Source organism: Ranitomeya imitator, chromosome 1 (genome assembly GCF_032444005.1).
Source record: "Ranitomeya imitator isolate aRanImi1 chromosome 1, aRanImi1.pri, whole genome shotgun sequence".
Lineage (NCBI taxonomy): Eukaryota > Metazoa > Chordata > Amphibia > Anura > Dendrobatidae > Ranitomeya > Ranitomeya imitator.
The window spans coordinates 817,793,361-817,809,518 of record NC_091282.1 but is presented as its reverse complement, the minus strand read 5'-3'; the positions used below and the strand labels follow the sequence as shown (position 1 = coordinate 817,809,518).

At 41.1% G+C, this 16,158-nt stretch overlaps 1 protein-coding gene across 1 annotated transcript in view; it reads left to right on the top strand.

The window, feature by feature from the left end:
- GRIN3B (glutamate ionotropic receptor NMDA type subunit 3B) overlaps nucleotides 1-15,257 on the top strand; it is a 226,384-nt gene extending 211,127 nt beyond the window's left edge. Inside the window, exons 8-9 of the mRNA XM_069740034.1 lie at nucleotides 8,967-9,034; nucleotides 14,689-15,257. Coding sequence (XP_069596135.1) covers nucleotides 8,967-9,034; nucleotides 14,689-14,989 — 369 coding nt within the window. The 3' untranslated portion in view covers nucleotides 14,990-15,257. The remainder of the gene's footprint in view (nucleotides 1-8,966; nucleotides 9,035-14,688) is intronic.
- Nucleotides 15,258-16,158: the final 901 nt, after the last annotated feature.

Here is a 16,158-nt window from a genome sequence, read left to right as displayed (position 1 = left end):
TGGTAGCCATGGCAACTGCAGCTTTGTGAGCCGGCGCGTTATCTTGGTGAAACAGCACTCCAGCCTGCAGTTTGCCGCGCCTTTTCTCCTTGATAGCCTCCCACAATCTTCTTATTTGTTCTGCGTAGTAGGAGCCCGTAATAGTGGCTCCCTTCTCCAAATAGTCCACCATAATAATTCCTTCAGCGTCCCAAAAAACGGACGCCATAACCTTCCCTGCTGAGCTTGACACTTTGAATTTCTTCGGCGTCGGTTCATCGGCTCGTTTCCACGTCATCGATTGTTGTTTAGTTTCGGGATCAAAGTGGTGGATCAAGGTCTTGTCCATGGTCAAAAAACGTGACAAAAAATTTTCCTTGTCTGCTTGGAACTTTTCGAGATTTGCTATTGAAATGTCAACTCGTTTCTTCTTTTGCTTGTCGGTTAACATTTTTTGGCACCCAACGCGCAGAGACCTTTCTCATATGCAATTATTTAGCAAGGATTCGTTGAATACTGCCATATGAGATCCCTGTGACCTCAGCTACACGCCTGATAGTCACTCTTCGATCTGCCAATACAACTTCTTCAACTTTTTTCACGTTTTCTTCATTGAGGGACGTGGATGGGCGTCCTTCACGATGTTCATCTTCCGTCGATGTTCTTCCCAGCTTAAATTCCTTGGCCCAGCATGCAACTGGGGAATATGGAGGAGAAGAGTCCCCCAATGTTTCCACCAAGTCGCTGTGTATGTCTTTGGTAGTCATTTTTTTCAAGCAGAGGTATTTGATGACAGCTCTGAGCTCGTTTTTTTTCCATTTTGATGTTCACTCCTCGGCAGTTCATATTCAAATGAATGTAGCTCCCGGGAATCGTGGTCTATTTAAGTGATTTTTTTTTCCTGGACTAGTGGGTACCTAAGAGAGAAGAAAACATTTTATTTTAATTTCTGTGTGCAATAGAAATAACCGATTATCATTACTTTTGGATCACCCCTCGTATGGGGCTCCTGATTCAATATGGATATTCAACAACACTTAACCTACTGATGTCTCAATTAATTTTACTTTTATTGGTATCTATTTTTACTTTTGACATTTACCGGTAGCTGCTGCATGTTCCACCCTAGGCTTATACTCGAGTCATTAAGTTTTCCCAGTTTTTTGTGGCAAAATTAGGGGGTCGGCTTATACTCAGGTCGGCTTATACTCGAGTATATAAGGTATATAAAATACAAAAGTTTATTAGGTAGCCAGTGACAAATAATTGCACATTAAACATTGACGCCCCTGGAAGAAGGCAAGCGCGGAAACACACGTAGGGGACCCGGTTGCACATCTATGTTTGGGTAATTACTGCTTGATAATCTTTTTCTACCTCTATTTGCACATACCACGTGAGGTTTGATCACACAAATAGAAATAAAGTGACCTAGACCATGGTACTGATAAAAACTAACAGTTTATTGAGAAAATAACTCTTAAAAAAACAAGGTTGTTATGTTTGCTAATGACAGGTGTTATGAAGGCAATCCAGAAACACAGTGTGCTTAGCGATCAGAGCGCACACAGTGATCTGACAAATACCCAAAAATACAAGAACGAGCTCTGAGACGTGGAAACTCTGTAGACTACACACCTGATCCTATCCTAAACACAACTAAAAGCGGCTGTGGATTGCGCCTAACAACTACCTAGGCAACTCGGCACAGCCTAAGAAACTAGCTAGCCTGAAGATAGAAAAATAGGCCTGACTTGCCCCAGAGAAATTCCCCAAAGGAAAAGGCAGCCCCCCACATATAATGACTGTGAGTAAGATGAAAAGACAAAACGTAGGGATGAAATAGATTCAGCAAAGTGGTGCCCGATATTCTAGGACAGAGCGAGGACAGTAAAGCGAACTTTGCAGTCTACAAAAAACCCTAAAGCAAAACCACGCAAAGGGGCAAAAAAACCCACCGTGCCGAACTAACGGCACGGCGGTACACCCTTTGCGTCTCAGAGCTTCCAGCAAAACAAAAGACAAGCTGGACAGAAAAAAAAAGCAACAAAAAAGCAAAAAGCACTTAGCTATACAGAGCAGCAGGTCACAAGAACAATCAGGAGAAGCTCAGATCCAAGACTGGAACATTGACAAGGAGCAAGGATAGCAGCATCAGGCGGAGTTAAGTAATGAAGCAGTTAACGAGCTCACCAGAACACCTGAGGGAGGAAGCTCAGAAGCTGCAGTACCACTTGTGACCACAGGAGTGAATTCAGCCACAGAATTTACAACACAAGGTACAGTGGGGCAAAAAAGTATTTAGTCAGTCAGCAATAGTGCAAGTTCCACCACTTAAAAAGATGAGAGGCGTCTGTAATTTACATCATAGGTAGACCTCAACTATGAGAGACAAACTGAGGGAAAAAAAAATCCAGAAAATCACATTGTCTGTTTTTTTAACATTTTATTTGCATATTATGGTGGAAAATAAGTATTTGGTCAGAAACAAAATTTCATCTCAATACTTTGTAATATATCCTTTGTTGGCAATGACAGAGGTCAAACGTTTTCTGTAAGTCTTCACAAGGTTGCCACACACTGTTGTTGGTATGTTGGCCCATTCCTCCATGCAGATCTCCTCTAGAGCAGTAATGTTTTTGGCTTTTCGCTTGGCAACACGGACTTTCAACTCCCTCCAAAGGTTTTCTATAGGGTTGAGATCTGGAGGCTGGCTAGGCCACTCCAGGACCTTGAAATGCTTCTTACGAAGCCACTCCTTCGTTGCCCTGGCGGTGTGCTTTGGATCATTGTCATGTTGAAAGACCCAGCCACGTTTCATCTTCAATGCCCTTGCTGATGGAAGGAGGTTTGCACTCAAAATCTCACGATACATGGCCCCATTCATTCTTTCATGTACCCGGATCAGTCGTCCTGGCCCCTTTGCAGAGAAACAGCCCCAAAGCATGATGTTTCCACCACCATGCTTTACAGTAGGTATGGTGTTTGATGGATGCAACTCAGTATTCTTTTTCCTCCAAACACGACAAGTTGTGTTTCTACCAAACAGTTCCAGTTTGGTTTCATCAGACCGTAGGACATTCTCCCAAAACTCCTCTGGATCATCCAAATGCTCTCTAGCAAACTTCAGACGGGCCTGGACATGTACTGGCTTAAGCAGTGGGACACGTCTGGCACTGCAGGATCTGAGTCCATGGTGGCGTAGTGTGTTACTTATGGTAGGCCTTGTTACATTGGTCCTAGCTCTCTGCAGTTCATTCACTAGGTCCCCCCGCGTGGTTCTGGGGTTTTTGCTCACCGTTCTTGTGATCATTCTGACCCCACGGGGTGGGATTTTGCGTGGAGCCCCAGATCGAGGGAGATTATCAGTGGTCTTGTATGTCTTCCATTTTCTAATTATTGCTCCCACTGTTGATTTCTTCACTCCAAGCTGGTTGGCTGTTGCAGATTCAGTCTTCCCAGCCTGGTGCAGGGCTACAATTTTGTTTCTGGTGTCCTTTCACAGCTCTTTGGTCTTCACCATAGTGGAGTTTGGAGTCAGACTGTTTGAGGGTGTGCACAGGTGTCTTTTTATACTGATAACAAGTTTAAACAGGTGCCATTACTACAGGTAATGAGTGGAGGAAAGAGGAGACTCTTAAAGAAGAAGTTACAGGTCTGTGAGAGCCAGAAATCTTGATTGTTTGTTTCTGACCAAATACTTATTTTCCACCATAATATGCAAATAAAATGTTAAAAAAACATACAATGTGATTTTCTGGATTTTTTTTTCTCAGTTTGTCCCCCATAGTTGAGGTCTACCTATGATGTAAATTACAGACGCCTCTCATCTTTTTAAGTGGTGGAACTTGCACTATTGCTGACTGACTAAATACTTTTTTGCCCCACTGTATATTAATGGAAATAGAGGGTACTGGACCATGAAGATGAGGGACAAAAAATGCCATAGGCTACATCCCAACAGTGGACCGACACAGAATACTGGCATGAAAACACAGCGGTACAATATATGTCATATGCACAAAACAACCAATATGTGTGGTACATGTGATGAAAAAATCATTTATTGAAACGTGCTCATGTTTCCATACTATTCTGGGGTGGGCTATACTCATCCTCTGATGTGGCACATGACTCTAAACAATAGGCACTATGTTTTGTGCAGACATGGGTGAATTACCTGAAGGTCAGTCACACGGGTGAAGTCCTCGACGTCCCTCTGCCCCGACGCGCGTTTCGCACTGCTTCTTCAGGAGGCATGCTCCCCGTGCCACATCAGAGGATGAGTAATGTTATCACAGTGAAGATGGTAATTAATAAACAGTACATTTTCATTACAATAGTTGGACCTATTGTATTGTATATACATGTAAAGTAGATGGATCTATACAAGAACCAATGCAAGGACAACATGAAATCAAATCATTAAATGTGACCAAGAGGACAATGTGAAATAGCAAAAGCAAATCAAAAGTACCACAGAGTGCAACTGTATTGTGCACCTACCCTGGTATCTCATAAATTATGTAAAAGAATGAATATTGTACTCCTTGTTAAGACCTTTGGGAGAGAGAGATTGTATACAATACGCCTCCCTCCATTTAAGGAGGCGTGGTCAATCCCCTCCTCGATGCAGTGCAGGGATATGTTCAATCACTTGGAATCTTAATTGAGAAACCGCATGACCCATGGTGACAAAGTGTTGTGGAATGGGCAGCAATAGATTCTTACATCTGATGGTAGACTTATGTTTAGAGATGCGGTCTCGTATATGCTGGGTGGTCTCCACAACATATACAAGACCGCATGGACACTTAATGAGATACACCACAAAGCTGGAGTCACATGTAAAAATATCGCAGAACGCAAAAATCTTTCCCGTGTGTGCAGGGCCGGACTGGCCATCTGGCAGTTCTGGCAAATGCCAGAAGGGCCTGTCTGGCTGTGGGCTGGCTTGTCTGCTACATTGTAACATAATCGGTGTTTTCAAGACACCCATACTGTTAAAAGTTTTGATAAAGCACAAAGTCGCTGAGTCACTTACCCCACCAGGCCACGGGTATCATTAGAAATATTGGTCTTGTAGTAAATCTTGCTTTTCTCCATCCAGGGTAATATTAATAATATATTCTATCTGGTGCTTGGGACGGGGACAACATGGGTCTGTGTGATTTCAAATGCCTTGGCTGAATTTCAGCCCCAGTCCATACCTGCTTGTGTGGGTGGTGTATCTTATCCCCTTTAACCCCTTCATGACCGGGGGATTTTTCAATTTTCCGTGTTCATTTTTCGCTCCCCTCCTTCCCAGAGCCATAACTTTTTTATTTTTCTGTCAATTTGGCCATGTGAGGGCTTATTTTTTGCGGGACGAGTTGTACTTTTGAACGACATCATTGGTTTTAGCATGTCGTGTACTAGAAAACGGGAAAAAAATTTCAAGTGCGGTGAAATTGCAAAAAAAGTGCAATCACACACTTGTTTTTTGTTTGGCTTTTTTGCTAGGTTCACTAAATGCTAAAAATGACCTGCCATTATGATTCTCCAGGTCATTACGAGTTCATAGACACCAAACATGACTAGGTTATTTTTTATCTAAGTGGTGAAAAAAAATTCCAAACTTTGCTAAAAAAAAAAAAAAAAAAATTGCGCCATTTTCCGATACTCGTAGCGTCTCCATTTTTCATGATCTGGAGTCGGTTGAGGGCTTATTTTTTGCGTGCCGAGATGACGTTTTTAATGATAGCATTTCGGTGCAGATACGTTCTTTTGATCGCCCGTTATTGCATTTTAATGCAATGTCGCGGCGACCAAAAAAACGTAATTCTGGCGTTTCGAATTTTTTTCCCGCTACGCTGTTTAGCGATCAGGTTAATACTTTTTTTTAATTGATAGATCGGGCGATTCTGAGCGCGGCGATACCAAATATGCGTAGATTTGATATTTTTTTTATTGATTTATTTTGATTGGGGCGAAAGGGGGGTGATTTAAACTTTTATGTTTTTTTTATTTTTTTCACATTTTTTTAAACTTTTTTTTTTAACTTTTGCCATGCTTCAATAGCCTCCATGGGAGTCTAGAAGCAGGCACAGCACGATCGCCTCTGCTACATAGCAGCGATCTGCTGATCGCTGCTATGTAGCAGAATTGCACGTGTGCTGTGAGCGCCGACCACAGGGTGGCGCTCACAGCGACGGGCGATCAGTAACCATAGAGGTCTCTAGGACCTCTATGGTTACCATCCAGACGCATCGCCGACCCCCGATCATGTGACGGGGTCGGCGATGACGTCATTTCCGGCCGCCCGGCCGGAAGCGGTAGTTAAATGCCGCTGTCTGCGTTTGACAGCGGCATTTAACTAGTTAATAGGTGCGGGCAGATCGCGATTCTGCCAGCACCTATTACGGGCACATGTCAGCTGTTCAAAACAGCTGACATGTCCCGGCTTTGGTGCGGGCTCACCGCGGAGCCCTGCATCAAAGCAGGGGAGCCGGCATCGGACGGTATAGTACGTCCGATGCCGGTAAGGGGTTAAGCATCTTGTTGCACTGTTGACACTGTAAGCAGGGAAATGTGCCACGTCTCTGGGTACATAACAATTGCTGCCTAGGAACCCTTACTGCAGAGCCTATGTCTGCTCTGACTAGTTTATTTTTAAGATTACTGGGTCGTTTAAAACATGGTAAGAAGGGTTGTTTAAATTCTGGTACGTCAGGATAACCTGTTCTTAAAATGCTCCAATGTTTCCGGAAGGCGAAAGGATGATAAGTGTGAATAATAGGTATGCGATTAGGACTTACAGGAACGTTTTTGGGAATTGCAATGCAGCAGTCATGAAGTACTTTTGTGGGATAACCCCTATCTGAAAATTTGGCCTGCATCTTATCAAGGCATTTAAGCCGTACTGATTCGTCTCTAACAATGCGTTTAATGCGTTGAAACTGAGAGATGGGAATTGACCTCATGCCTGAATGTGGATGGAAACTCTCAAAGTGCAGCAAGTTGTTCCGATTTGTGGCCTTAACAAAATGGTCCGTGATTAGTGTACCAGGAGATGTCTTATTGACTAAAATTTCTATGAAATTGAATTGGTTAAAGTCATGCTGTACAGTAAACGTTAGGCCATTTCAGGTGGAATTGAGGAAGGCATGAAATGCGAGTAGTGTTCCATTTTTTGAAGACCAAAGAGTGAAAGGGTCCAAACCTTCCCTGATGGTATTGATATTCAGTTCTTGATACTCCTGCACCATCCTCTCCATTCGCTCACCACATGACTTGGACTCTGTTTTTGCTGGTGCAAATTTAATAACTGAATAAATTTGTTTTTACTGTGGATGGGGCCTGTATAACCTAGAAGATATGCTCCAAACAATTTCAAACTCGGATCTAGCCTGCTGTATCACGTTTGTAAAAAAAAGTATATATTTTTTTTATGTGCAACAGCTCTGCACACACAACAGATTCACCACCACTAAATGACAAGGTGAGATATGTCGGGCTATATCACTTTTAGCAACCAAAAAATAACTTGTTTTTCAATCTGCATGAGCTATGCAAACAGTTGAATTCCACTGACACTAAATGACAAGCTGATATATGGTGTGCTGAATCACGTTACCAACTGCCCCCCCAAATTTTTTAACTGTGCAACAGCTCTACACACAGAACAATTTAACTGTCACAAAATTTTGCTGTGGGATATGGCAGGCTGTATCACATTTAGCAACATAATTATTTTTTCTACGTGAGTGAGCTCTGCAGACAGTTTAATTTCACCACCACAAAATTACAATGTGGGATATGGCGGGCTATATCACATTTAGCAACAGAATGTTTTAATTTTTTTTTAATGTGCATTAGCTCTGCAGACAGCTTAATTTCACCGCCAGAAAGTTACAATATGGGATATGGTGGGCTGTACCACATTTGGCAACAGAAAAAAAAATGTTTTAATGTGCATGAGTTTTGCAGACAGCTTAATTTCACCGCCACAAAATTACAATGTGGGATATGGCGGGCTGTATCACGTCTAGCAACAGAATTTTTGTTTTAATCTGCATGAGCGATGCAGGCAGTTGAATTTCACCACAACTAAATAACAAGGTGAGATATGGCATGCTGAATCACTGTAGAAACTGGCCAACAGCTCAAATCACAGACCAATATCACCACACCACTAAATGATAAGGTGGCATATGCTTTTCTGAATCACATTTAGCAAGTGAAAAAATAAGATTTAGAAATGTCGTGCATGGAGCACAGTAGAAGCAGTGCAGAACACACTTCTATGAAATGTACACTGCTGTTTTTGTCTGTGGACCTCAGTAATGGCACAAAAAGAAAAAAAATCTACTGGAAGGTCGATTTCACAGCCACCCAGGACACTAGCTATCTAAACTATCGGACTTAAAAACAACAGCCTAGATAAAAAGCTAAAATATATCAGCAAACAGTCCCAGTGTCAGGAACAGCCTCTCTGTGCTGCTACAGTGTCAAAATGGTGCTAAAACAAGATGTCCGCTCTTTATATGGAGGGGAACAGGTGATTTCAGCAGCCAATGACACGAGCCTTTGTGTCAGGACATTGAGGATGTTTCCTGCACCCTGATTGGCTAGCTTCTCTGAGCACTGCCAACCCCCTACCCTCATCAAACACGCTCATCATACACCACCTCACTTTTTACCGAATATTTTCGATTTTCAAAAATTTTGCTTGGTTCTGATCACGAAACAAAATGTATCATATTCGTGATGATTTTGGTGATCATTTTTCAAAAAAATTCGTTCATCACTACTTATTATCTCATATAAAGTGACACTGGTCGGAATTGTAAAATGAAATTGGAAGGTGAAAAAAGTCTTCTATACTTTTTGTATTATGATAGTGTTGTGGCACAAGGTTGGTGGATAACTTAGCAATAAAATAAATTCTTTAGAAAACAAAACTACACCTTTCTGTGCGATGATGTATTTGTTGTTCTTATTCACAGAGAATACATTGGGCTTTGAACATGGCTAGTGAAGACCAAGATGTGAAGCTCCCAAAACCTGACAAACGGTACGTTTTTTTCTATTGTATCCCTAGATAGAGAGGAAAATTAATAGTCACACTCGACTAAATTCAAAAGTACTTATTCCTGTAATGCTCTATTGCAACTGTAGTGTCACAGTGGTTTCATCATGTCAAATAGATATGATATGATTTTTAATGAAGGTGTTAAAGAGGGTGTCCACCATATTGATGATACGACATAGGCACCCCCACCAATCATCTATTCTCAGTGTCAGCAGCTGCCTGAACTAACAAGTTACGGAGCTGCACAGCACAGCTCCATCATCTCAATAGAGTTATGGCTCTAGGAAGAAGTGGAGGAAAAATCAGAACTCAAAAGCTGTGTGTTTTGGGTCATTATCCTGTTGCAAGACCCTTGACCTGCGACTGAGACCAAGGTTTCTAACACTGGGCAGCACATTTCTCTCTAGAATCCCTTGATAGTCTTGAGATTTCATTGTACCCTGCACAGATTCTAGACACCCTGTGCCAGATGCAGCAAAGTAGCCCCAGAACATAACAGAACCTCCTCCATTTTCACAGTAGGGACAGTGTTCTTTTCTTTATATGCTTCATTTTTCCATCTGTGCACACAAAGCTGATGTGCCTTGTCAAAAAGTTTCATTTTTGTCTCATCTGTCCATAGGACATTCTCCCAGAAGCTTTGTGGCTTGTCAATATAAAGTTTGACAAATTCCAGTCTGGCTTTTTTATGATTTTTTTTCAACAATGATGTCCTCTTTGGTCGTCACCCATGAAGTCCACTTTGGCTCAGACAACAACAGATGTTGCAATCTGACACTGATGTTCCTTGAGCTTGAAGTTCACCTTTAATCAGTTTAGAAGTTTTTCTGGGCTCCTTTGTTACCATACGTATTATCCATGTCTTTGATTTGTCATCAATTTTCCTCCTTCCTACATCCAGGAAAGATGGCTACAGTCCCATGGATCTTAAATTTCTGAATAATATGTGCAACTGTAGTCACAGGAACATCAAGCTGCTTGGAGATGTTCTTATAACTTTTTACCATTAACATGTTTTCTAAACATGTAAACAATTATCTTTCTAATATACTGAGACAGCCCTTTCCTTCGCTTCCTCTGATCCATGTTGAGTGTGATACATACCATATCACCAAACAGCACAGTGAGTATCTGTAGCCCTATATACAGGCCCACTCACTGATTCCAAAATTGTAGGCACCTGTGATGCTAGTTAGTGAACACATCTTGATTTAACATATCCCTTTGGTCACATTATTTTCAGGGGTACCATCATTTCTGTCCAGGCCTATTTCATGAGTTTTATTTTTTTTATTCTGTGGATTGATTTAACATGTCCCTTTTGTCACATTATTTTCAGGGGTACCATCATTTCCGTCCAGGCCTATTTCATGAGTTTTATATTTTTTATGCTGTGGAAGCATGGTTGAAAAGCAATGTCTGACTTTCATTTGTTAATTTTTATAGATTTTGAATTTATTATTACTTTTTGTCATATTCAAGTTATTTCTGTGACCATTGTAGGTTTTTCTGTCATTAAATGAGGATTACCAACAATTTTTACCACGTGTGCAAAGGTGATTCAGTGTGGCTCCTTTACAAGTACCACATTACTGCACAGAAGAAAGGCCTGACAATCTAATTTTGTAATATGCAGAGAACTTGTTGGAGAGTACAACTAATGGAACTCAAAATAGTGCTGGAAGATGCATCCCTACATTGGAAGGCACTCAACAAGCTACTGAGCAGGTGGTTGCCCTGAGTATGGATAATGCACATGATGCGCCAGGATCAAAGCCTCAAGGACATCTTGGTGCAGATATCACTTTTTCAAAATAGAAAATCAAAAGCAGTAGGGATATCATACAGTTCAGAACTTGGAATGTACGAACCATGAGCCAAGACAAACTAGACATCGTCAACTAAACTGATAGGACATGTGGAAAGGCACACAACACTCTATATAAGACCTCACAGCTCACAGTGCATATCAGACCAAATGAGAATCCTGAGGTCAAAGGAACTGGCCAAGGAGCTCAGAGACAGAATTGTGGCAAGGCACAGATCTGGCCAAGGTTACAACAGATTTTCTGCAGTACTTAAGGTTCCTAAGAGCACAGTGGCCTCCATAATCCTTAAATGGAAGAAGTTTGGGACCACCAGAAGTCTTCTTAGACCTGGCCATCCTGCCAAACTAAGCAATCATGGGAGAAGAGCCTTGGTGAGAGAGGTAATGAAGAACCCCAATATTACTGTGGCTGAGCTCCAGAGAGGCAGTAGGGAGATGGGAGAAAGTTCCACAAAGTCAACTATCACTGCAGCCCCCCACCAGTCGGGCCTTTATGGCAGAGTGGCCCAACGGAAGCCACTCCTCAGTGCAAGACATATGAAAGCCCGCATAGAGTTTTCTAAAGAAAAAAACACATGAAGGACTCACAGACTATGAGAAATAAGATTCTCTGGTCTGATGAGATGGTGATAGACCTTTTTGGTGATAATTCTAAGCGGTATGTGTGGAGAAAACCAGGCACTGCTCATCACCTGCCCAATACAATCTCAACAGTGAAACATGGTGGTGACAGCATCATGCTATGGGAGTGTTTTTCAGCTGCAGGGACAAGATGACTGGTTGTCATTGAAGGAAACATGAATGTGGCCAGGTACAGAGATATATTGGATGAAAAATCCTTCCAGAGTGCTCTGGACCTCAGACTTTGGCCGAAGGTTCACCTTCCAACAATACAATGACCCTAAGCACACAGCTAAAATAACAAAGGAGTGGCTTCAGAACAACTCTGTGACCAGTCTTGACTGGCCCAGCTAGAGCCCTGACCTAAACCCATTTGGGCATCTCTGGAGAGACCTGAAAATGGCTGTCCACCAACGCTTACCATCCAACCTGACAGAACTGAAGAGGATCTGCAAGGAAGAATGGCAGAGGATCCCCAAGTCCAGGTGTGAAAAACTTGTTGCATCATTCCCAAGAGGACTCATGGCTGTACTAGCTTAAAAGGGTGCTTCTACTCAATACTGAGCAAAGGGTCTTAATACTTATTACCATATGATATTTCAGTTTTTCTTTTTTAATAAATTTGCAAAAATTACTACATTTATGTTTTTTTTCAGTCAAGATGGGGTGCAGTGTGTACATTAATGAGAAAAAAATGACCTTTTTTGAATTTACCAAATGGCTGCAATGAAACAAAGAGTGAAAAATTTAAAGGATTATGAATACTTTCCATAGCCACTGTATGTCAACAGAAATGCATAACTGGTAAATGGCCCAATTGAATGGCCTACTATGAAGAAGGGAGATGCTACCGATTGTCGAAACTATTGGGCTATTGCGCTCTTACCTCATGCCAGCAAAATACTACTTAAAATCCTACAAATACAGTTACAGCCTTAGGCTGGGTTCACATTACGTTTTAAAAGTCCGTTAGACGGACTGCGTTACACCGAAAATGGGTGTGCACTAGCGATGTGCCATCATTGAGTGACGGACTCTGGGACGCGGGCTGCAGACATGTCAGCACTTGCCTTAACGCAGCCCGTTTAACGCATGTTTTGAATGGGCTGCTTTAACGCAATGTGAACCTAGCCTTACTGTGACAAAGAGCTGCCAGAGTAGCAGACAAAATTCAGAAAGGGAAGAGAAGCAAGGAATGAGATTGTTAACATCAGATGGATAGTGGAAAAGGCCAAAGGATACAACAAGAAGATGTATATTTGCTACATCGGCTACTGCAAAGCCCTCAACTGTGTTGATTACTAGAAACTTTGGAATACCATGAAAGATATGGGGGTACTAAATCATCTGATCAGTCTCATAAGTAACCTTTATATAGGCCAAGAAGCAACAGTCCGAACGGAACACTGCAACACAGCAATTTTCCAAGCAGAAAAGCAGAGAGAGGCATCAGGCAAGGCTGCATCCTGTCACCATTTCTCTTCTGTTTATATGTAGAAGCTATTTTCAGGAAGCCTGGTCTTGCCAAAAAGAAGGAATCAAAATTGCTGGACGAATCATCAACATTCTTAAATATGTAGAAGATACAACATTAATAGCAATAAGCGTAGATAGGATGAAGGACTTATTATGGAGTATCAAGATGGAAAGCTCGAATATGGGACTACTACTCAGCACAAAGACAAAGTTATTGACTATTGCCAGGTATGACTGGGACAGATTTGAGATGGACAGCGATGCACTGGAAGTTGTAAAGAACTTCAAACTACTGAAATCGATGATAACTCAAGATGCATCGATACCACCGGAAGTCAATATGAGAATAGCTATAGGCAAATAAACAATGAAGTCAGTGGACATGGTCTTCAATTCAAGGAACATTTCATTAGTGAGGAAGACACAGCTCATTCATATTTGGTCTTTTCTGAGGTAATATAAGGAAGTGAAAGCTGGACGATAAAAAAGCAAGACAGAATAAGAATCGTCGCCTTCTAAATATGATGCTGGAGAAGGATGTTAACAATACCATGGATGGCAAGAAGAACAAGCAAATCAATTTTGAAACAAATCAAGCCAGACATCTCACTCAAACAAGAATAAACATGCTATGATTCGCCTTCTTTGGACAATCATATGAAGAGAGCAATCAATGGAATAGGACATCATGGTTGAAAGAATAGAAGGAACAAACGAAGAGGAAGACCAACAAACTAATGGTTTGATACAATCCAGATAACAGCAGAGAAGACCTTAGTGGACCTATCTAGGCTTGCACAAGATCGATCTTCCTACAGAGCATTCATCCATCAAATCGCCACAGTTCAAGACTGAACCGAAGGCCTTTAAATAATAATAAATAACTTTACATAATGAGATGTGTTGCTGCTTGGTAAATATGTTCATTTTCCTTTCCATTGCATTTCTATGGCCACAGGTCTACTGTACTGTGCTTACAGATAAAGCAAGCATTCTTGCCAATTTCAGCAATGATTTTGTGCCATGATACTTGGCATCTGATGAGTATATTGCAACAGTGAAAGCTTTAAATTAGATGAAGATATGCAGTCTTGGACTCCAAAATACCTTTCAGTCCACCATAATCAAATGGAAAAAATAGTTTTTGGTGTGGTATTTACTATACTCTATGGGGCAAATTCATCAAGACTGGCATAGTGCACAGCAATCTATCTGATGTACAGAGTGCCGAATTCAATAAGAGGCGCACACCACTTAATCAATTTGGCGCCTCTTCTGAGTGACGGCAATAGCATTTCTGGCATGGTGCACACCAGTGATTGGAGTTGCATTTGTAGTATACAAAACTCCGGCATGCTTGATGAATCTTGTTTCTAGATCTTTCACCTGATTCATCATTTGTGACTTTTTGAAAAGTCCTAGAATTTGTTGCAAATGTGGACCTGTAGTGATTTTATGTGTGCCTAAACTTTTGGACTTTGTGGAATATGCAATGGTTTTTCTCTGAAAAAGGTTCAAGACAAAAATAGAGAATTTATTTTTCACAAAATCCATGAACCACATTCACCGTGAATTTGGCACAAAAAAAGTCATTGATTATACAAAAATTGAAAGTAACTTTAAAGAACTTCAAATATAATTTGGGCCCAGTTTTCTACTTGATGTGTACAGCATTTCCACTAACAATTGTACAATTATTTGTTCCCTTCAGCTGCAACCTCCAGAAAGAATCAGCCACAGAAACCCAGTCTGTATGGAATAATCTGCGTCGCACCCCAATTCGCCAAGAGAAAAGGGTGCATTTTAATTTAGAGACTGTAAATACTAAGGATTGTTTATGTGAAAATGGACAACCCTGCAACACAAAGGAGCTGGAATTGAAAGAACTGGAGATGAAAATAGAAGGTATGAAGGATCAATTGAGAGCTGCCCTGGTGAGAAAAAGTGAGCTGATGGTCATCCTGCAGCCTCCATGTAACCACATGCAGCAAAAAACAGAGGGAGATAGATGATACAGTGTTTTGCTCACTACTTGGTATAGTCAAATGCTCTACCTCAGAGCTTACAGTGAGGAGTATCAGCAGTTCATGACTGATGGATTGTTGCATAAGGCACAATAATGAAATTGTCAAAGATACCCACTCCCTAGGAACTTTGTGCAATGTGTAAGCCAGTAGATGAACACCATGCAAGCAATCAATGTATTACAAAAAAAATCATATTATTTTTTTTCTGGAATTAAAGTATTCCATTTGTCTTGTTTATTGTACAAATGACACCATGTTTGTGTCTTGTTTTTAAGTCTTCCTATGTAAAAAGTTATTTTGTTTTGCATCCTACTGTACTAACATCCCTAAGATCCCTTCCTGATCTGTTTTCTTGTAATGGTGGGATCTTTTTTAGGCTTGATTTTTGTAAGAATTTTGAATCGTTTAGATTAGGGGTGGGCAATTCATTTTCCCAAGGGGCCACATGAAAGATTGTTGTGGAGGACCAAACCAATAGGCGAAAATAAATTCTTCTCAATATTAATATTAACATATTAATTATAAATATTTTATATTAATATTAATATTAATTGTATCACTTAATATTAAACAGAATTAAGTATGCTGACATCCCCCTATATACCGTATTAGCCCACATACAGCCCCCTATATAATGTATGAGCCCATACCATAAGAGTACACACACAGCCTCCTATACACAGTATGATCCCCCACATAGCCTCCTTTATACAATATGAGCCCTCATATAGCCTCCTATATGCAGTATGAGCCCTCAAATAGCCTCCTATATACAGCACAAACCCCCATATAGACTTCCATATACAGCATGAGCCCAAAGATAGCCTCCCATATTCATTTATTTATTTTACTCACTTATATAACGCCATTAATTCTACAGCACATTACAGACATTATTGGAACTGTCCCCATTGTGGCTCACAATCTAATCTCCCTATCAATATGTTTTTGGTGTGTAAGAGGAAACCCGGGTACCTGGAGGATACCCTCCCATAAACAACATGAGCCCCTACATAGTCTCCTATAAACAGTATCATCCCCTACATAGCCTCCTCCTCCTATATACATTATGTGCCCCCACATAGCCTCTGTGACAGAGTCACTGGTAATGTAATAGAGGAGATGGCGTATTCTCACCATTCAAGCTGTTGCAT